Source organism: Stegodyphus dumicola, chromosome 11, assembly GCF_044657685.1.
Source record: "Stegodyphus dumicola isolate Sdum_Otavi_A_Nest chromosome 11, ASM4465768v1".
NCBI lineage: Eukaryota > Metazoa > Arthropoda > Arachnida > Araneae > Eresidae > Stegodyphus > Stegodyphus dumicola.
Window position 1 is genome coordinate 155,260,529 of NC_140778.1, and position 24,472 is coordinate 155,285,000.

A 24,472-nucleotide genomic window follows, 5' to 3' on the forward strand; every position below is an offset into this window, starting at 1 on the left:
GTGACTATTTAACAGTACATCTTTCCCCTTACCTTGCCCCCAGAGATGTTGTAGCAATATCTGAATCAAAAGGCATCTTTCGACTGATGCTTACTTCGTTTTTTAGGCGCTAGATAACAAAGATCAGTCAAAATTTACACTCTGGAATTTTCTGATTTATTGCCTAAACGTTCATTTGATAAATCGATTTAAAATTAGCATATGGATAATAAGAAAAATAAATAGCAAATAAAAATAAAAATGAAATGGTGAAATGTTCGGAAGAAAGCATTTTGGCTTTTAGAAAAATTTGTGCACATTGGATAAAAACAAAATCACGAAGCACCGTAAGGATTATGTATTATATAACCGTGAGTGAGGATTATGTGTTATATAACCGTGAGAATTATGTATTATGTACGTAGAAAAATTTGTACACCCTGGGTAAATAAAAAATGAGGAAGCACTGTGAGGTTTATGATGTGTAACTGTCAGTACAATTGTGAGGATCAGCAGAATTCATTTTATTCATTTAAAGAACAAATATATACATATATATATATATTTAAAAAAAGCAATAGATACAGCTCATTTACATTACGTCCAAAGGGGCGTTTCTTTAACGCTTTGTGTGTTGCCTTTATTTATCAAATATCATGTTCTTTGCACTTAAACCATAAAATTGAATTCAACAGCAATATCGCAAAATAATTTTTAAATGAGCTTTAGAATTTCCGATACCGATGCTGCCATTCCTGGCTTTGAAATCATTGAGATTTTTAATCAAAAATTCGCTAAAGTTTTACAAAATATGAAATTGATAATAAAACAAATTTCAAATTCCAAATTTGGGCTTCTAAATGACCATATTCGGTAGAAGATTGCGTTATTCAAAACTTGATGGCTCTCTGTACCATTGTTTTTATCCCAGTACAAGAAACATACATACATTTACGGAGATTCTTCATTGTTTAATTTCTTTAAATATAACACAGAGCGGCAATATTTGGTGGCAACAATTTCAAAAGCGGACCGACATTTATAGTGAACCAACGCAAAATGCCAAAACGAAATTAACAGTCTTTCAAGGTAAATTGCCTTTTAGACTAAAAATGTGATTCTATGATAATTCCGAATATTTTAGTAAGATAGATCAGGAGCTAAATGCATTTTTATTATTTAAATCGAACCGATTCAAAAGTAAGAAACGAATTTTCTTAAGAGCTGTATCTATTGCTTTGGAATAGCTCAGTTTGTTAATCCACAACAGACAGATTCAATTTTAAAGATAACTGTTCATGCGATTCTAAGCGCTTTAACTAATTTTCTGTTCGTTTAAGACCTCATCTTTCGGATTCCGAAACATCATGATTGTATTTAAGACGCATCCCTTAATTTAAATTCAACAAATTTCGAAAATTTTAATAATAATTGTATTTTCTTAATTTACTGTTCATGCGATTCTAAATGCTTTAACTAATTTTCTGTTCGTTTAAGACTCTATCTTTCAGATTCCGTAGCATCATGATTGTATTTAAGATGCACTTCTTAATCTAAATTCAACAGACAGAAGAAACAAATATATAAAAGTCTGAAACGTTTGAGATTTTAAAAGTCGTTTAGGAGAGTTTTTAAGGTTTTTCATATTCTCGCTGAGTTCGCAGTTTACCACTCTACTCTTGTACTCACTACTGCTTAACCATTTTTTTTTTTTTTTTTTTTTTTGTATTTTTAGCTTTATTATTAAGCATCGCTTTCTTCGCAGTATCACACTGTTTCATGCAGTTACATACTTTCATACAGTTCAGCAACAAAGTCACAAAATTTTTAAAAGCTGCATAGCAGCATATGTTTAGATTTACCGATGCGGTGTTAAATGTTGATGTACAATTATATATATAGTTTTTAGTTTTTTATGAGTTTATCATATCATTATTCAGTTTTCTTAGTAAGATGGCTAACAATTTTTTTTGTCTTTTTATTATTAACTTTCTATGTGTTAATATAATTTATCAAGCATCACGATCTTCTCACTTACGCGACACAAAATTCTGTTCAACGGCTAAAGCGCAAAATATTTAAAAACACCATATCTTTAGAATTTCCGAGAGAGTAATTAGAGGTTAAAACAGTACATATTTTTATATTCGCTATACTATTTCTTTAAAAACAAGCCGTAGCATGACCAGCCGACTAAAATAATTATCACAAAAAAGAAAAGTAAACAATGATTTTAATGGTCCCAGCTAGTGTAATTTCATAAAAATATTGAATAATCCTAATTAGAATCACATGACTTTAATTTTTGTTTATTTAAATCGATCAAGTTAAAAAGGAGAAAACAATTCTTAAGAAATGTGTTTATTGTTTTTAAATCGCTTGGTTTATTACTGAGAAAAATTCCATATTAAATATGAAAGTATCTTAGACTTTACTGAATGGCAACACTCTGGCACGCAGAAGATAAAAGTACTTTATTTCCATTCAGGGTAACACATCACTTTTGCAGAGCGGAGTTTGCTAATTAAAATTGAAACATTAATATCTTACATTTTTCAGAATGGTAACAGTCACACGCGCGAGTTAAAAAAAGTTTTATTTCGAATAGTGTCGTCACTACTCGCTTTCAAATAGCTGAGTGTGTTAATCTAAAATTCATTAAGGTTCTAAAAATTATGAAATAAATAATAAAACGAATCAGAATTCAAATTTCGGGCTTTCAGCTGCACATGTTTGATTAGAGGACTACGTTATTCAAAAATTATGAAATAAATAATAAAACAAATTGGAATTCAAATTTAGGGCTTTCAGGTGCACATGTTTGATTAGAGAACTACGTTATTCAAAATTAGATGGCTCTAGGTACACAGTGGTTTTCACAATGTGGGAAACATACATAAATTCATGCAGATTTTTCATGCAGATCACGCAGATAATTTCTTTAAATATAATACAGGGCAATAATTTAAAACGTGATTCACCGCATTTAAGTGATTCAAATTCTGGGCTAACTCCTCTTTGGGCTAAAAAAACGCTTAGCAATTTAAAAGAAACCAAAGACCGGTTTTTTTCTTTCATCATTAACATTTTTATTTAATATTTTAATAATATACTGTTTCGTACAGTTTATCATGCACTTAATTTAAAATGACGTATCCAAAATGATAATATTTATGAATACTTGCCATATTATTAGAATTCACAAAATATGTTTCTGGCTCAAAATAACAGTTCATTTTAATCTGGTTCATGAAACAAAGGAAACGAATAAATGAACGAACCTTAAGCAGGCTTGGAAAAAAGGAAAATGTTGTAAAAAATGCGAGCTTCTAAGGAATTTTCTCCTTCCCTTCTGCGTGCTTTCCTGGTGTAAATGGTAGCACATCCATCTGGCAATCAGAAAATGTAAATTCGAATTCGGGCGAGGGAAGAGTTGATTTTTATGTTTCTTGCTTTAAATAAATACATAATAGCTCTTCCATATGAGAATGAATCTAAGAAGCATCTTGTCCAGGACAGGCTTATATGATTTACATTATCAAGGATTTCAGTATCGATACATTATAACTGCATTACTGATTACATTATCAATATTATTATAAGACGGATTACGTTACTCTTACGTTATAAGGTATTTCTCCCGCTTTCTTAGCATGGCTTCGTGGTGTGGTGGTCTGCACGCTGGGCGCGTATTCCGGAGGTCCATGGTTCGATTCCCTGCGAAGGCGTTGCTCATTTTTCATTACTCCTGTTTCAAAAACATACCTAATGTCTCTACAATATTATCGATATTATCATAAGATCGACCGATTGCACTCTTTCTATTATTTATATAAGATCTTCCCAAAGCATTGATGCTGAATAGGTTTACACGATGTACAGTCGACATAGCGTAGAGTGGATTCTGGCACAGAATGGATACCAGAATGGGATCGATAGCAGTTGTCAGCATATAATCAAAGTGTTAGAAAAGGAATTTCGGTATAGATTAATATACATTTTCATCTGCATAGAGGAACCACAGACATACGACATCGACAATAATTAGAGTCGACACCGGCATTACGATCGACAACAGCATTATCAATCGACATTCGTATAACACAGACATAATTATCAATGGAGCATAGGAAATATAAACATTTCATTAAATTGTGAAATTTGCTCAGGATCGATACTGGCATTAAATCGACAGTGGCACTGAATTGATATCAAAGTAAGATCGAAACCGGTTTTTGAGCTGCCTGTCTATCCTAGCAATTAGTCTGTCGATCCTATGCCCTTATAACGCTAAGGAGAAAGAATGACTTAGAAACGAAGAAATACAATATATTTAGTTTTAGCCATCTGACATGTTTCTGTTTAGTTTCCTGAATATAAACACCCATATTCTAATAAAAGTTAGAATAAATGTTACTATGTAACATCAAACACAAAGAATAACTTAAAAGCGAAGAAATACAATATGTTTAGATTTAGCCATCTGTCGTGTTTTTGTTTAGTTTTCTGAAACGTAAACACCCATATTCTTATAAAAGCTAGAATAAATGTTACTATGTAACAGCAAAGAAAAATGTAACAACAACAGGAAAAAAAAAAAAAAAAAAAAAAAAAAAAAAAACTTAGAAGCGAAGAAATGCAGTATATTTAGACTTAACCATCTGATACGTTTCTGTTTAACTTTCTGAATATAAACAGCCATATTCCTATAAAAGTTAGAATAAATGTGCAAAAAAAAGAGAATAACTTAGAAGCGAAGAAATGCAGTATGATTAGACTTAACCATCTGATACGTTTCCGTTTAGCTTTCTGAATATAAACAGCCATATTATTATAAATGTTAGAATAAATGTGAAAGAAAAAAAAAAAGAATAACTTAGAAGCAAAGAAATGCAGTATGTTTAGACTTAACCATCTGATACGTTTCCGTTTAGCTTTCTGAATATAAACAGCCATATTCTTATAAAAGTTAGAATAAATGTGCAAAAAAAAAAAAAAAAAAAAGAGAATGACTTAGAAGCAAAGAAATGCAGTATGTTTAGACTTAACCATCTGATACGTTTCGTTTAGCTTTTTGAATATAAACAGCCATATTCTCATAAATGTTAGAATAAATGTAACTTCTGTAACAAACAGCATATAGAATCCAACAACTTGCCTTTCGTCTGTAGTCCTTTGGCCGTCGTAGCTTCAGGCGCTGAGTAGCTAGTAGCTTGGCTGAGAGCCCGTGCAAAATGTTCGTCAACTACCGAAGAAATGTCCCCACTATAGTACGTGAAAAGCACGCAGTTGGCAGATAGGTATTGGGCCTCCGCCTTCTCTTTCTCCTCAGTCGGGGCAGCTACTGAGGCGCTCGCGCTCGGAGTTCGGACGGCTGCCGCAGAGGCTGTAGCCGGGAGCGGTCGGCAATCAATCGGCGATCCCGCCGGTGTCTGTTCGAGGCTGCTCGGGCTTGTATCGGTGTGCGACTTGACAACAGCAAATTTCTGAAACATGAGAAATACATTTAGCTAAGATCATTTCTTGTATTTATATTAAAAGGAATCATTATAATTCATTTTTAATTAATTCAGAATTGAGTACTCATGTAAAATCAGGAGGAAAAGAACACCCCTTAGATTGGCCTAGATTATACAGTAAGACCCCGCTTAACGCTGTTTCGGTTTAGCGCTCTTTTATTTTAACCCAGGGATTCCTCGAAATTGTGCGCAGCGTTAGGTTTCCAAATAACATATCCGAAATAGTGTAGTTCTGTTTCTTGCTTGGTGCGGTGCTGTACGGACGCATTTTTATCATTTGAAACATTTGTAGGCATTATTGTAAGTATAAATTTATATAATACTATAACGATTAATACAGTGACAAATATTATGATCTTTAGTTCTTAACATGGGTGATAATAAGAAACAAGAAAAGAAAGCAACCAGAAAAAGCATTTCACTGGAAACTGAAATGCAAGTGATTAGAAGATTAGATTCTGGTGAACGTCAATCTCAAATTAGTGCTGCAGAATTTGGCAACTTCAGCGATAAGGACAATTCTTAAGAATAAAGAAAAAATACTGTCATCGGCAACTGCAACTACGTCAAGCTTTGCAACTAGAATTACCCGTTCTAGAAATAACATTATAGAGGAAATGGAAAAACGACTGTCTATATGGATTGACGACGAAATTGAACGCAATATGCCATTAAGCCAATCTATCTTAATGCCTTCTTGACAAAAAGGCAGAAAACTGGAAACACAGAATAGACTGAATGATCTGACTGAGAATTTTATTTGTTTTTATAAGTATATTCGTTTATATTGTTTTTATTTTTGTAAGAAATAAATGTTTGGTTTTATTTTTATTAAAAAACATAGTTAAATTTAATACCTAACCAATTTTCTATCCATCTTCCCCTAACCTCATTATTTACATGTTAAGATAGCCTCGTTTAGCGCTGTTTCGCATTGCGCTTTACTTTGATGGAACGTATCCCCCACGTTAAGCGGGGTCTTACTTGGTGAAATTAGTAAGGCTGGCTCATACTGATAACAAATATAGTCATAAAAGCTTTAATTTTTCTAGGGCTTATTCTATTTACCTTATTGATCAAATGCGTAATTTAGGAAACATCATAATTCAACGCATTCTTTTTATGCCACCATACTTAATTTTGTCTGAGGGTAATTAGAAGTGCTAAATGAGAGACTTTAATGTGAATCTGATTAATGGATTGTAACTGAGTATTCATTGAAAAGACTATTAAGTTTTGTGAGGGGGGGGAACTTTAAAAAGCAATTGTCTTCTTCCTAGGATGCGAACCAGGAAAGTTTCCAGTAGGAACTAACACGTACAATCACGAAAATACGCACAAGGAAATACGAAAATTATTTACGTATTTAATACAGAGATTATGCATAAATAGTCAAACCAGTCGTACCATTAAGACAATTGAGCTTAAAGAATTATTAGCCCCAAAGGGACGTTAGTCTGGAATGGAAGATTAGTCTCAAAACGGCATTTTGCGTTGAATTACAATAAATGACGCATCACTTTTCATATTGGTGTCATTCGGTTTATTTTGTTATAGCAAAGTACTCGAGGGCTATCTGTCTAAGGGAATGGATCCATTCGTGGACGACTTTCTAAGGAAAAATAGTTCATATATACGTTACACATGAGAAAAATCACGAAAGCGACCATGCAGCCAGCTCATTCGCCGGGATTCAAACATCGGACCGAACTACCAGTGTTCAGTGATTTTACCGCTCAGCCGCTGGTGGACCTCAAAATAATATGGCAAATAGGAAAATATACGCTATTGCATTGTTTCATTGCGAATTAACGCAACTTTGAGATTCCTGCAGTAGTTTAATAAAGAAAAAAAATTCATTAATACAAAAGGTAATACATGTATTTTATTGACTTAACATTGACTTGCAATAAGTTTGCAATAAAATTCATTGACATGCAATAAGTTTGCAATAAAATTCATTAACTTGCAATAAGTTTGCCAAAAAAAAAAAAAAAAAATACTTCTGTTAAATGAGTACACTTTTCATTTCGCCGGCACACCAAAATCCAAAAATTCGAAGAGGGCTATTATTATTTTGATATTTAATAGAAGTTTTAAAATTATGTACGTAATAAATAAAAGGGTATAAAATATTATTCAGAATTCCAATCTTTTAAAGATAATAAATACCATATACAAGGAAAAAAATGTGTAAAGTAGATCAAATAAAAGAAAAGAAAAAGAAAGAAAGAAAGAAAGAAAGAAATAGAACTCAAAGGTAAAGTTGAAAGATTTATAATTTTTATGCAAAATAAAGATCTAAATTCAGTACCTCCAGGTTAAAACCTAAAAATACTAACAATCTTATCAAAAGTCTCCCTGAATTACGTCACTTCAAAATTAATCTCTGTCGTATGATTCTCCTACAAAACTCATAGCAGTTGCAGTTAAATAACGCAAAAAGGCTTTCAGACAATAACAACAATAAGATTTGCGAACCAAAACCTTAATCAGCCAAGGGAATTAAAACAAAACCATAACTTAGCTGTCCTTAGTCTAATTTCCTTACTGTAAGTCACGCATTCTCTTTCGCGTTCCACTTTGTCGTAAACATGTTATCTGCAATTTTTATCTTTGGTGCCACTATCTGAATAGTGTAAATCACCGGCAAATTCACTGAATACTAGCCATGCGGCCTGCATTCGAATCCTACAGAACCAACTGCGTGAGAGTTTTTGCAATTTTTCCCACATGTAAACGTAATGGTTACGAGCCAAGTCTCGGTAACAGAATCTTCTGCAATATTATCCTCCTATTGGCGGATACGCTTGAGTGTAGTACCGCAAATGAAATAAAAAGTCTGATGTGTAAACCACATGACTTCCTTGTACGGAATATTAAATTATACGCATTTTTTCTTGCATTTCATTTAAACTTATTGGATTGAATTAAATCCACTTCGCCGACAGCGTATAAACCACGATAAAATAAATGCATTCTTTAAAATTCACTCTATTTGTTTACCATAGCGACACTCTGGCGCTAGGTTCACTTAACAGTATTATATTTCATTCATATTATAACTCAGAATGAACAAAATTTATATCATTTAAAGAATTATCTAATCGTTGCCACATGTTCTATTCAAATACTATAATAAAGCTAGAATGATGTATAAAAGAAATTAAGTAAACAAAACAACAACAAAAAAAAAAAAAAAAAAAAAACATACGATTGAGTACTTCTCATTCAATTAATTCAGTTCTCACTTCGCGACAAGGCAAAAATACATAAAAAGTCAAAATATCTGTATTAAAAATTACGAAGTAAATCTTAAACAGTTATTTCCTCGAAAAAATTCCAGAAAGGATTAAGCATGATTTAATTCGCAATAATAAATGAAAGCGTTATCTTTGTTGGTGCGAAGCTAAGTTTCTCTAGATAGGCAACAAATCCACTATTCTGCTGTTTCAAATGTAAACAAGCAATGGCCGCCATCTAAAACATTATTAGGCATAGCGGCACTTAAACAACTTAAACAACTAAAATTGTTGATAATTATAAAAAATATTGCATACAAATTTACTAAAGGCATAAAAACCTTAACTTGAAGATAAGAATAACATAATTCAATCATTTTTAAAGGAAAAATGTACAATTTACAAACATATAAGAGTAAAGAAACTGAGATCACTGAGCCGGGTAACAGAGGGGATATATATATAAATATATTTATATACGTTTGTCGGGGGCCGATTGCAACCAAAATTCGAGGTGCACATCTACATGTTATAGTAGTCCTATATACAAATTTCAACGTTCTGGGGCTACTCGTTTTCGAGTTATGCGAGATACGTACGTAAGTCCATACGTACATACGCTCGTACAGACGCCACGAAAAATTCTCTTCAGAATTCATTTTAAAATAGTTTTATAATTTTTTTGTAGGAAAAGAGTCTTTTATTCTGTCCTTACGTACAGATATCACGCAAAAACATCGTTAAATTTCATTCGATAGCGGTCAAAATGGATATTTTCGTTGAAATATGCTGCCTGAAAATTTTCGCTATTACAATACTTCCTTTTTACTTCGTACAAGGAAGTAAAAACTATAGTTGAATAATAAAATGTAAAACGCCATCTTGAAACTAAAACAGCAAGTGTTATAATTTAAGAGAAACATTGACATAGTCATATCTAAATTGCGAAATATAAAAGCAACATCTCTCGAAACATTTCCCTGGCTTAGGAATAAAACGAAGATTCCATAATATTTTTTATTCGCTTAACTTTTTCAGGCCTGTGTAATGCGCAACTACAAGGGGAAAAAACGGCAATTTGCTCTGGCAAATTTCCCCTTTTCCAGAACTCTTGGAATTCCGAAAACGCATTTTCGGCGTGCTTATCGTCTCTTTTTCTCTCCAGATGCCAGTCACTGATGGATTTCTTTACAAATTGCTTTATCTACATTGCAAAATGTTTAAATATCTTAATAATTCTACTGTTTCTCCCCCCCTCGAAATAAAGAAGAATTTTCTTCTGCTCTGCCCGTGAAAGTGATTCGTGTCGGTCCACTCTTCTAGTGCTAAGAAAGAAGTTTTACGGCAGTCTCTGGTAGAGTTTTTCATTCAATCCATATAACCGTCTTTTTTACACTACGCAAAAATAAATAAATAAATAAATAAATAAAAAGGTTCCCCCCCCCCCCGTAGTGTTGCCATTGCTCGCTTTTAAAACGTTGAGTTTGTTACTCAGAAATTCGTTAAAGTTTTACAAAATATGAAATCGATCATAAAACAAATTTCAAAGTTGGTCTTTCACGTGCCCATATTCGTAGGAGGATTACGTCATTCAAAATTAAATAAAAATAAATAAAAATTAAATAACATAAAAAATCTGAAAGGTTTCAGATTTTTACGTCCAAAGGGGTTTTTTTCTAACATTTTGTGTGTTACATTTATTTATTAAATATCATGTTCTTTGGACTTAAACCACAAAATGCAGTTTCATACCAATGTTGCAAAATAATTTTTAAATGAGCATATCTTTAGAATTCCCGATACACAGTTCCGCGCGCTGGAGATAAAAAGGTTTTTTTTCCCCCGTAGAGTGTTGCCATTGCTCGTTTTTAAAACGTTGAGTTTGTTACTCAGAAATTCGTTAAAGTTTTACAAAATATGAAATCGATCATAAAACAAATTTCGAATTTGGTCTTCCATATGCCCATATTCGTAGGAGGATTACGTCATTCAAAATTCGATGGCTCTATGGACCGTTGCTTTATCCCAATGCGAGAAATATACAGACATTTATGCAGATTTTTTATTATTTAATTTCTTCAAGTATAATGCAGGAATCTAACATTCGGTGGCAACAGTTTGAAAAGTGAAACGGACATTTATAGTGATTCAACGCAAAATCGCAAAACGAAAACAATAGTTCTTAAGGGACAAAGCCCCTTTGGACTAAAAGAAAGGGGGCAGTTCTATATCTCCCGTTCTACTGGGCCGATTGACAAAATTCAACTTGCATTTTTCGTGTCTCGAAAGCGCGATTTAGGCTATGTATTAGATTTATATACAGCATTGTTCTAATATAGGTATTTTGATACATAATCGGACTTTTCCTGAAATGACATGCCAATTTTTTTTCCATATTTCGATCCTACGGCTTAAATAACGCCAACTCCCAAGTTTTGTAAAAATCGCACGAGTAGTTTTTAAAATGTTATTCCTCAAAATTTTAGCTTCTCAATGTTAATTGAGTTTGGTGGTGGTGTATTTAATTATGGCAAAACACACCAGGACTATCTGCGTAAGGGAAGGGATGCCTTCGTGGAGGACTTTCAAGGGAAACTGGCTCGTATACACGTTACACATGGGTAAAACCACGAAAATGCCCATGCAGCCAGCCCGTTCGCGGAATTCGAACCTCGGATCGAACTACCAGTGTTCAGCGACTTTACCGCTCGGCCGCTGGTGGGCCAATTGAGTTTGGTATATATTTATTAATCTCTCTTTTTTTATTAAACTTATTTGATTCTATATTTCACATTTCGAAATTTAGGTTAATTTCAAATAAAATACAGCCATTTTGTATGATTTATTTTTAAAATTTGTATTTTTAAATATTTTTTACTAATTTTTTTTAAAAAAGTGTGAATCATAATCTATAAAAATTTTGCCATCATCTTGAATCAGACGTATTTTTAAGCATACCTGAAAATAATTATAGTTTTTTATTCAAAATTTCAGAAGATATACGAGAATTTATATATTGGCACGTTTTGAAGTTTCGCATATTTGTTGAAAGCCATAAATCATCCAGTGTTGTTTAGGCACTTTGTTAAAATTATTTGAAAGTAGAAACGATGACAAAGAAAGGCCCACCAGCGGCCGACCGGTAAAGTCGCTGAACACTGGTAGTTCGGTCCGAGGTTCGAATCCCGCGAACGGGCTGGCTGCATGGGTGTTTTCGTGGTTTTCCCCATGTGTAACGTGTATACGAGCCAGTTTCCCATAGAAAGTCCTCAACGAAGGCATCCCTCCCCTTAGGCAGATAGCCCTAGTGTGCTTTGCCATAATTAAATACACACACACGATGACAAAGACATGAACGAGACATGAAAAACGCAATTTGAAGTTTGCCAATCGGCTCACTAGAACGGGAGATACAGAACTGTCGCAATTTTGTTTTTCTTTCTTTCTTTCTTTTTTTTTTTCTTTTGCTCAGTCTGTATAATTATATTCATCATTTAAGTTCTATCGTGACTTAATAAAACATATTGAAATACAAGTACGCCCTTTTTGTCCCCCTTTTTTTAGCCCAAAGGATAATTAAACCAAGTCTGTTGGTCTTCAAACTGCACTTTGCGTAAGTTCACTATAAACGACGTATTACTTTATATATTATCGCCGCCAAATATTATCGCCCTGTACTATATTTAAAGAAAATAAATAATGAAGAACCTGCATGAATGTATGCATGTTTCTCACACTGTGAATAAACAACGACTAGAGCCATGAAATTTTGAGTATCATAAACCTCCCTCCCCCCCGAATATGGGCAGCTGGAAGCCCGAATTTCGAATATGGAATTTGTTTTATTGTCTATTTCATATTTCGTAAATCTTAAATGAATTTTTGATTGAGAATTTCAACAATGTCAAAGCGAGCAGACGCAATGCTGTAGGGAGTAAAACACTTTTATAACCAGCGCGCGGAAATGTCTATAGGAAATTCTAAACAAATCGTGTTTTAAAATATTTTAGTACAATTAGGCGCTAGCCCAAATGCTCTGAAAAGACGTATGTGTCTATAAATGGAAAAAAAAAAAAAAAAAAAAAAAAAAAAAAAAAAAAAAAAAAAAAAAAAACTACGCCCAGTTTTGGCATAATATAAAATCTAAAAGCCTTCAGATTTTATTTTTCAGCCCAGAAGAGGTGTTAGTCTCCATACGGTATTTTGCCTTGAATCACTTTAAATGTCTGAATTACTTTTCAAATTTTTGCCGCTAAATATTATCGAACTGTGATTCTTTGAACCATGTTGTAAGACTTCTTTCCTCCTCCTTGATGATAAGCATGGATCTCTTTTTATTGCAATTATTTAAATATATCCAAGATTCATCTATTATGACAACATTTTTTCATTTTTCTATGTAATAAAATTTCTTTATTCATATTTCTATGAATAAATGTTTCTCATACAGAATTCTTCAGCGCCTTCTGCTTTCGGCGATATATCGTAAAGCAAGATGATATGTTTTTACCTCCTTTTTATGATTCAAAACAGCATTAATTATTTTTTTTTACAGTTGACAGTGAGCATCTTAATAATTTTGCTACTGTCCTTTGATTTGGCGGAGTTTCTTTTAACATTAAGGATCTAACCTTTGCAAAATCGGAAAAATTGCGTTTTTTCTTTGGATATGTATTTGGAACAAATTTTTCCACTTGAAACTAGAATTTGACTTTTTTTTAAGTCGAAAGGGGCTTTGTCCCTGAAGGAGTACTTATTGTTTTCGTTTTGCGATTTTACGTCGAATCACTCTGAATGTCCGTTTCCCTTTTCAAACTGTTGCCACCAAATATTATCGCCCTGTATTATATTTGAAGAAATTAAATAATGAAGAATTTATGTAAATGTATGCATGTTTCTCGCACTGTTATAAAAGAATGGTACCTAGAACCATCGAGTTTTGAATGGCGTAATCCTACTGCGAATATGGGCATCTGAAAGCCCAAATTTGAAATTTGTTTGATTATCAGTTTCATATCTTTTAAAACTTTAACGAATTTTTGATTAACGAACACAAGGATTTCAAAGCGAGCAATGGCAACGTTGTACAGAAAAACATTTTTATCTCCAGCGCGTGAGACTGTGTATCGGAAATTCTAAAGATATGCTTAACAGAAAATTATTTTGCGATATTCCTCTTGAACTGAATTTTATGAGTTAAAAGGGAATAACATGATATTTAATAAATAAAGCTAACACACAAAATGTTAAAAAAAAAAAAAAAAAAAAAAAAAAAAAAAAAAAAAAACGCCTCTTTAGACGTCATTTAAAATCTGAAATTTTTCAGAATTTTTTCTTCTTGTTGACAGTATTATCTATAGTAGCTTTAGATATTGAAAATCATTGGCTTTCACTGTGTTTTGTTATTATTAGATAAGAATAAATTTCTTCGCAAAGAGCACAGACATAGTCTTCCATCCATTTCATATTGAAAACCGCTGTTTTGCATGAAAACTTAACTGTCAGGTATTAGATGAAAATAAATACTTTTAAAAATATAACTGCGATTAAAAAAAAAATTTCAGCAGAAGAATCTTTTTTATAACAAAGCAAAATTGTCTAAAAGGTGTGAAAACCATCTCTGTATAGTAATACAAACACACGCAGTTAAATAGCCACTTATTTTCCAATCTTTAAGTACTTTTCATTCTGAAATATGCCTATATACATGCTGTTTCTTCTCCCATGTATATTTTTATAAATATTCTCTTCCATATATTCTCCATACATCGTCTTTGTAGTATATATGTTACCGTGAAAGACCGAAATTGGAGAATGTCGATTTTCACCGGAGAATATCAACATTCACCAAATACGTCGGTGAAAGAGCGAATATTTCACTACACTCTTGTATATTCGGACCCTCACCGGTGTATGTCGACAATCACAGATATGCTGTGGTGAAAGTCGAAAAGAGAGGTCATAAAGTGCCATAATAGTTGCAATAAATAAGTTGTTGCAATAAATAAGATTTCAATCACATAATTTAGTTAAGTTTTTTATTACTTTTATTTTATTTTCTCATTTAGAACGTACTGTATAATTAAGTAAGTTTTTAATTTCTATTATTTTCCTTTCTCATTTTGAATGTACTGTGTGTTTTAGGTTCTCATGTTCTTAAGTTCTTATTTCAAGTCTCAAGTGCGTTTATTCGCGACTGAATTACGGAGAAGAAAATATAATATTGTTATATGTTCAACATTCACCATTAGTACATGGTGAATGTCGACATTGACCGGTGTAAGTCAGAAATAAGAGTATTTGGAAAATAAATATTTCGGACATACACCAAGAGACTATGTGAATGTTGACATTCACCGGTGAAAGCCGACATTCTCCAGGTTTCGGTGTTTCACCGTAACATATATACCATCATACATATTCCTTTCCTCTTCAAATAGCCTTTATTCTAAAATATTAGAACCAGATCTGTAAACATGCCTTTCCGTATTTCCTTCAACAGCTCCCGCCTCTTAAAGTCAGCAAAGTCGTTAGCGTCATACATGATGGTCACGTCTCATCGACATCGTCAACCTGCATGAAGACAACAACAAGAGCTTGTCTCAAAAGGGACGGAAGCTTTGATCCTGGTCTCGTTTGCAACATAATATGTTAGATTCTTTCTTCTTTTGATTTCAAACGTGAGAAGTAAACATCTTTCTTGGCGGTGTTTGAAAGCTGCAGAAAGAAGTGATGTAAAACACTTAATTGGGAATTTAAGCTGCTTTCTGAGTTTGTGCAACATAAAACCACGATTCATGTAATTCTTGGAATTGACTTCCATTGTTTTCTGTATGCCGCAAAAGACACAACAGCAATGTGGGATTTTGCTGCGAGAAGAAATCACCAATCTCTTTGTCAATCACTAATATTTACAGTTCTTCTCAATCACTAAGATTTTGTATTTTGTTTGTTTCCAATGCAATACATGATAATAACCTTCAAAGACAGGCTTAGTTTTCTATAACCATAAATTAAAAAAATGAATTTCAGCAAACTACATCGTCTCAGGAATGAATATTAGTTAAAATAAAGATATTATTTAATAGTTTGAAGTAATTTTGGACCCCCCTTCGAAAAAAAAAAAAAGCTTTATCTTTAACCTGTAAAAAAACAGCATGACTAAAAATTTCTTGTACCATCTTAGAAATGGAAACAGTCGTTATTTAATTTATTCTTTTTAATAGTTAGTGCTCCTGATATGTTAATTTAAGTTATTTGAATATGGCAAAGCACTGGATGAGGAGGAGGGCCTTCGTAGGCGATTTCTTAGGAAAAAACAACTTGTTTCACGTTACACATGGGGGAACACGCAAAAATCGACTTACAGCCAGCCTAACTAATTAGCTCATTTAATTCATTCTCCGTAATAGTTAATACTCCTGATATGTTAAATTGGGCTTTTTAAATATGGCAAAGCACTCGATGGCTATTTGGCTATGAGGAGGGATGCCTTCGTGGAGGACATCTTAGGAAAAATTGGCTGATATTCATCTCACACACAAAGGAAACCACGAGAAACAATCATGCAGCCAGTCCGTTTGCATGGGATAAAACCTAGATCGAATCCCCAGCATTTTTAGCCATTTGACCATTGGTGGACTCCGATGGTCTGAGACTCATTATCCAGTATAAAAAGGTGATGTGACGATCAAAATTCTTCTTATGATTATCTAATTTTGAACTAAGAAAAGTTTCATTTAATTAAAAAAATACCAAATTTCTCATGACATATTCGAAATAATAATTAACAAAAGTGAAAACTAAATTATATACAACGATATTCAGTTCTTCATTCGGAGGGGGGGATAACGAAACAGTAACTGGTAAGTCAGCAAAATTATGAAACAATGATCATTTACCGGTAAATGTGAAAAATCATTTACATAGCAGTGAAGTATGTAATGTTACGTCGTATACCAAGCAAGTTCCTCTTGAAATGCTTTTCGGCTTGTTTGTTGCTGATTAAGGAACTAAATCTGAAAATTCCAACTTTTTATATTTAATATCAGTATAAAATAAAATGAAAATATTTAATACTATTTTCTGAAATTACTCATTGTGTTCATAGCAATATTTCCCAAATTTATTTCCATTGCAGCTGAATGACGCGAAAATGGCAAAAGGAAAACCGACTAAACGTTTTAGATGATTATTAACGCAAATTAAGCTAATTTCTGTTCTATTAAAATTATCTTGGTGCCTACATTAAATCGGAAGTAAAAATATGGCATAAAATATGAGTTTATTAGAATGAAATGATTGAGTAAATTTGAAATCACTTCTGAGGGGGGGGCTTCTGAAGGAAAACTGGCTCGTATACACGTTACACAAGGGGAAAACCACAAAAACGCCCATACAGCCAGGCCGTTCGCGGGATTCGAACCTCGGACCGAACTACCAGTGTTCAGCGACTTTACCGCTCGGCCGCTGGTGGGCCGGGTGGGCGAAAGGAGAGTATAATATAATACATATATATGTGTAAGGCAAAAAATATGTGAATCAAAATTATAATTTAAACTAACGGTAAAGCTTTAATTCTCCCTCTGTGTTCATATCGTAATAACTTCTCTGGATTGCGTTCTTTCTAGATCATTCGATTTTGCATGGCCTGCGCAGCAGTGATGACGTAATAATTGGGAACTGAAACTTTAACTCAAACCAAAACCTTTCTCTTCGTGTGCTTCCATCTTGCTTAACTACGCACTTCGGCTTCTGTCTCTGCTCTGCTTGGATTAATTTCGCTATGCTACTTCCTATTGCAATAATATCAAAAATGCACATGTTCTTGAATAAGCAAGTCTAGAGTGCCAAGTGATTGTGACCACAAATGTCAATTTAAATAAAAATGGACTTAAAACTGCCTCGACTGCCAAGTTTCTTAGATATTATGATCTCAACACATTAACATACTACGCAATCAGAATACTTCCTCTTCAGTATGGATCGACGATCTATCTTATCTGGGTATTACGAATCAACAGTGCTCCATCGTTTCCCTGCTGTTATTTCATATATATATATAATTTTTACAATACTTCACAGTTAGAAAAAGAAAAAATTGCAACAATACACACATTTTACATTACTTAAAAGTTTACAGAATAGGTTTTTAAAATAGATCTAACAGATAGCAGCTTGACACTCAATCTTTTATTAGCGCCCTCTATTTATAAAGTTAAAAGAAACACACTACTTAGCGTCATTTAGTATGGCATGCTGCTCCCCTCTCCAAATACAAATATAGTTGGTATGTTAAAATAAAACTTACATAATCCGGAAGTCCATAATCCGGAATCGTCGGGACTTCGGCGAATCCGGATTAAGGGTTTTTCCGGATTATAGATCATCAATTTAAATCTAATAAGATGGCATGCAGAAATTATACAATTAAAAATATTAAACCGTAATTTATGAAATAAAGAGCAATTATGATCTAAAGGGTATCAAAATTTACAAAAAAAAGTTTAATATTTATTTGTTTACTTTATTAAACATTTCTTCCATTGTATGTTGTTTAAGTTGCTTCTTTTTTGTGCTAAACGCGCATGCGTAAAGCATACCAAAAAATTTGTCGCTTGAGGTCCGAATTATAGATTATTCCGGATAATAGACGTCCGGATTACAGACTTTGTACTGTATTTACTTGCCTTTTTAGTATTATTTATGTATTTTTTATAAATAGAGTCTAGTTTCTTTTTGATTTATACGCATAATTCGTGTCGAGGAAGTTTTTGTAGGCAAGAGTTTCTAAATTACTTTTGTTTTCTAAAAAATTTGGTTTTCTACTCTTAATTGACTTTAATTTTAATTCTAGTCTTTACTTGCTAATTTCTAAAAATTCCACTTGTTTAAATTTCTTTTTTTGTTATTCACAACATTAGGTTTTACTTTTAGTTTTGAATTTTCCTTTTAGCCTTGCCTACATGGATACGAAACACGAATTGAATAATTGAAGAGCTAGGTTTGGAGGCAACTTCCCCTTGATAACTCTGTTTCCTGCCTGCTCAACAAAGCCCACCAGCGGCCGAGCGGTAAAGACGCTGAATGCTGGTAGTTCGGTCTGAGGTTCGAATCCCGCGAACGGGCTGGCTGCATGGGCGTTTTCGTGGTTTTCCCCATGTGTAACGTGTATACGAGCCAGTTTCCCTTAGAAAGTCCTCCACGAAAGGCATCCCTCCCTTTAGGCAGATAGCCCTCGTGTGCTTTGCCATAACTGAATAATCCTGCCTGCTCAACAATTATTCACTTATGCATTTTTATAAATTTTTAGGATTAAAAAATTTATTGGAATTATATATTTATTCACAGATTCTGATACTTGCACTTGATTTACATATGCTCTAAGAATTTAAATGATACTCTAGATTAGTTCGAAGCAATAATTAATCATTTATTTGTAATTCAATTTCATTTAAAATTTAATTAACTTTAAATTTGCTTTTTACGAATAGAGAATGTTTGTTAAATTCATATATATAAATATATATAATTAAGGAAAATACAGTTATAAAAAACTATGAATAAGTTCCACGGTAATTTAAAAATTGGTATAATTATAATCATTATTAAATGAACAGTACAGCAAGTTGTACTTTAATTTATTATATATACAGATAAAAACGATAGTTGGGTTAAAAACAACAAAAAGGAAGCGATATTACAAGTATCTTACAAGCTTAACTACTGGACTGTTAAAATGTCTAATCAAAACTAAAATTCTAAATTATTCTAAATTTTGTTGTATTTTGGAATAACAGAAAGATACAATTAAGTAAAAATTGTACTTTATACTTTTTAATGGAAATTTACATTTATATACCGTTATGAAAATCTATTTTATACAGTTACTTTTGTTCAAGATTGCTATTTAATAGGGCAGTGTTTTTGTGTATTACACTATAAACACACAAATTTACTTAATCCCTTACAACTTACGTTAATATTTATTACTAATATTTTGCTTACTTACGTTAATATTTATTGCTATTTACAACTCATGTTAATATTTGCTATTAATTTTAACTTAATTTTATTGTTAATTTAATTTCTAATTACTTAATTATATACAACTTACGCTAATATTTATTATTAATATTTAGTTTAATTATGTTAATATTTATTGCTACATATAAGCCACGTTAATTACTTACGTTAGTTTGTTAATTTCTAATGTTAACATTTATTGTTAATTTAATTTCTAAACTAATTATTTAATTACTTACAATTTACATTAATGTTTATCGTAAATTTTGCGTTTTCTTAACGTTTAATACATTTCGCGTGTCCTTCTGTGGTATTCGTAAGATGTGTTTAGAGTTTTCTAATTCGTACTAAAATTTACAATAATTAATACTCCTATAATTGCACAAAAATTATAGAAGAACCAAATCCATCCAGAATCCAGATGCAGCTCACATGAAGAGCGACACGTGAATTTTGACAGAAGTTCCATAGCAGTCAGAGTTTCGTTTAGGATTAAAAGATAATTCCTTGGTCCACTATCATGGATTAACGATAAGAAAGACAGGGTAAATAAGAGGCGACGTGTATCTGATATTTGATCAGAATGATTTTCCTTGTTATCTGTTTGAAGGAAGTAGTTTCAAGTTCAACAAACATTATCTCAGCGATATCACCCTTTCACCGTTACTAGGCGAAACCAAATATTTTGGCTAGTGAGTTGTGTATAATTAGGCGCCAAAAAGTCTTGTAAGTACAACTTTGTCTTCCAAAGACTATAAATCGCTATCAATAAATATATACTTGATTGTCGTCATGAGTCTGAAGGAATACTGATTTAGGGTTTCCCTTATTTGGCATAACAAATTTATTTTAAGTTTGATACCTTTACTGAATTTCTCAACTTCCCCTTACATTCTTTCACCAGGTTGTAAATTTAAAGTTAAGTGAAGTGCGTATTTAAACAGGTGAATCTCTAAGTTTATTCAGAGCGTGTTTTCGCTAGCCAGCGCAAGTTTCATTCTTGTTTCGCTGCTACGTAAGCCTTTTGGCCATTTCGGATTTATCATCACGCCTTTAGGTTTTTGTGAGTCAACCTGTTAGGTTTTTGTGAGTCAACTTGTTAGGTTTTTGTGAGTCAACCTGTTAGGTTTTTGTGAGTCAACCTGTTAGGTTTTTGTGAGTCGACCTGTTAGGTTTTTGTGAGTCAACCTGTTAGGTTTTTGTGAGTCAACTTGTTAGGCATAACTTACGTGCTATCCAGCACTGCTCATTTTAGATTTTGACCTGAATTTCATTCTACTTTTTAGTTTCACTGCAAGTTTTACGGTGCCATTGTAACGCACGAAGACTGTGCCTTTCTGTTAACTGTTTTGAATTAATAAAGGGTTATTTTACTCCTTCTTCTGTGCTGGTATTTATTCACGACTGTGCGAGATTTCGCTTTCGGCAGGTTCATTGAAGGATCTAATTTAGTTTATGTGGGAAAACAGAGAACGACACTACACCGAGACAGATATTATCAAATCTCTGACGTTTTCGATGTTTTATTTTAGAAAACTGTATCTGGAAGACTGAAAAACCATCGAAAAATGCAACAGATAAAATATTACCGCTATCGTTAAAAAAAAAAAAAAAAAAAAAAAAATTCTATCTGGAAGATCTGAAAACGTAGGATAGCAACAGCTAACTTCAACTCAGTTAAGTGACATACATTTGTTTAAAAATGTACAGTGTTTTTGTTTACAAATGTGCAGTGAAACTTCGCTTAATTTTCACTCTTGGAACTGCCACTGTGATGAGTAAGTTTCACCAGCGACAAAGCGGTATGACATCCCTGGACACTGATAGTTCGACCTTCAAATCTTGGCTGAATGAAAGAATTTGCGTTTTATTTCATGTATAACGTAAATTCAAAACAATATGCCTTAAAAGATCCTCTGCAAAGTCATTTCTTCCTAAATCAGATAGATTTTATATGTTTAGCCCTGATTTATGCAAATTAACCTAATTTAACCGATAAAACGGGATAAAGATGAGTAACAGAGATTACTGGTATACGAGATGCCAGCAGTCAGCAATAAATACGCACTTTTAGCGTATTATTATTATTATTTCCACTCTAAGGCACTACACGGAAAGAAGAGATGCCTTCGTGGAAGATTTTCTAAGGGAAACTGATTCCTGTTGTTAACACATTACACTTTTGGGGGGGGAATCACGAAAACGCACCGCCCGTGCAGGCAACCCGTTCGCGAGATTCGAATCTCGGACCGAACTGGATCTGGATCTTTACGTCACTAGCTGGTCTTAACTAGGAGAGTTTTTACACAGTGTGTTAAGGTTCGAACTCGTAACTCTTGCTTGGTTTTGAAAATCAAAGACACATGATAACATGCGTCGCGCACGCGGCGAGAAAACCAATAAATGAAAGCTCATTCCAAAGTTGATAAATAATTATCATTGAACACGAAAATTCTTCCTAGACAAGACGTGGAGGATGAGCTTGAAGTCACTTAAATAATCTATATACAAGCTATTTACATTAAATATAATAGTAACTTATTTACACTCATGTCCATAAATTAAGAATAATTCGGAATCACGCGGAAATCGAACTCTAAAATAAATATATCACCTGTAAAATCAATACACACATCTTCAAGAATCATATGCAAATTTCAGGAAGTAACCAGATGACATTGATGGTACGTCACAATGACGAGAGTGTAAGAGAGTGATATATAAGGAATACAGGCAAAGAAGTAAAATTGTTCGCAGGCGCTTTATAAGTATTTCAGTGCAACAACTGAATAGTTATAACACAAAGGACGCATTTGGATGATTTTTTACGTGGTAGAATTATCGGCCGTCTGGAATGTGGGCATACCCAACTGGAAGTATCAGACGAACTTGGAATTCACCAGAGTGTCATCTCCAGGCTTTGGCAACGATTCCAAGATGATGGTAATGAGAGTAGACCTTACAGAACAGGTCGCCCCAGAGTTACAACGCCGAATGAGGACAGGTATTTGGTAGTTACTGCCAAAAGAAACAAGCCGAGCACAACCTCAGACCTGTCTCGTCAACTCTCTTCAGCCACTGGTACGACAATTTCAAGGCAGACCGTGTACAGACGCTTAGGGCAGATTAGTCTATATGCTCGTAGACCTGTCAGATGCATTCCACTTACTGCAACTCACTGTCGCCTGCGGTTAGCCTGGAGTAGAGAGTATGCATTGTGGACACCGCAACAGTGGGCTTGTGTGATGTTTTCCGACGAGTCTAAGTTTAGCTTGCAGTCTGATTCTCGTCGGACGTTCATATGGAGAGCTCCAGGTACCCGTTACCACCAAGAAAACATCATTGAACGAAACCGTTACGGTGGTGCAGGAGTGCTCGTTTGGGGTGGAATTATTCTGGGTTCCAGAACTGACCTGCATGTTCAAATTGGAACCATGACAAGCCGAAGCTATCGGGACGTCATTCTGAAACAACATGTACGTTTGTTTCGGGGCGCCATGGGCGCACAATTTGTGTTTATGGATGACAACGCCCGTCCTCACCGTGCAAACATCGTAAGCGAATGCCTTCAATCGGAGGATATCATCCGTATGGACTGGCCAGCATTCTCACCGGACTTGAAACCAGTAGAGCACGCGTGGGACATGCTTGGCCGACGAGTTGCAGCCCGTCAACCTCCTCCTACATGTCTACCGAAACTTCGCAGAGCATTGCTTTTTGAATGGTGTAATATCCCCCAAGATCAGATCTGTAATTTGATACTCAGCATGCCTAGGCGTTGTACGGACTGTATTGCATCGTCTGGGAGACATACAATGTATTAACAATCGTACCAACCATGTAATATTGGTTTTTTGTAAATAGTTTTTTTTTTTTTTGTAATTTGCTCCAAGGAGGAAAAATTGATAATTTTTTTAATAATATCAAATATATAGCATCTTTATTTGCTCTTTACCTTTTGTTTAATAAATAAGCTTCACAAATAAGTCAAATTTGTTTTGCTTCTAATTCCTCCTTTGCCTGATTTTGCATTATCCTTAATTTATGGACATGAGCGTAGTTTCACTTATTATGCAGTTCGCAGGATTTAAAATTCCAAATTACTATAGGAAATGTAATCTAAGTTAGCTATGCCTACTTCTAACTTCTCTAGCATCGTTTTTGCTTGCTTAAATTTGGCGAGGAGTTCTTTAGCATTTTTCGCATGGTTTTTCATCCATTCAAAAAATGAGAGGTTTGTAGGCTTTTTCTTCCATGCAGGAGCTTCTTGGGTTTCCGGATGGTCGTTATTAAGAGCAGGAAAATCTTCTTCATTGAGATTGAAGTTACGAGTATTCTTCGGATTATTTTCTTCACTTTTCTTCTTGGCAGCTTCAATGGCCTTTTTGATATTGTTTGGATGTTTCTTACAACCTTTGTAAGAAGATACATGAAATTCGCCGCAAAGGGCACAAATTGCTGGTTTACCATCTTCTTTTTTCTGTTTGCAAGTGTATGTTTCGTGAAATTGACCCCATCTAAGACATCTCGGTTTGTAATGGTACACTTCAATAGAGTGGCCATACCTTTGACATCTATGACATTGCATTGGCTCTGTAAGTAACAATTAAGACTTGAAGACCTCGGGGAGTGTCTCAATATTATATGTTTCTTTCCCTTCTGGGCATCGTTTGAGGTCAACTACGAAAATAGGAATATTAGCAATTT

At 33.6% G+C, this 24,472-nt stretch overlaps 1 protein-coding gene across 1 annotated transcript in view; it reads right to left on the bottom strand.

Annotated features, from left to right (window-relative positions):
* Positions 1-24,472, bottom strand: part of vg (transcription factor vestigial) — a 171,711-nt gene that overhangs the window by 110,220 nt on the left and 37,019 nt on the right. Inside the window, exon 2 of the mRNA XM_035353725.2 lies at positions 5,138-5,465. Within this exon, the coding sequence (XP_035209616.2) occupies positions 5,138-5,465 (328 nt within the window). The remainder of the gene's footprint in view (positions 1-5,137; positions 5,466-24,472) is intronic.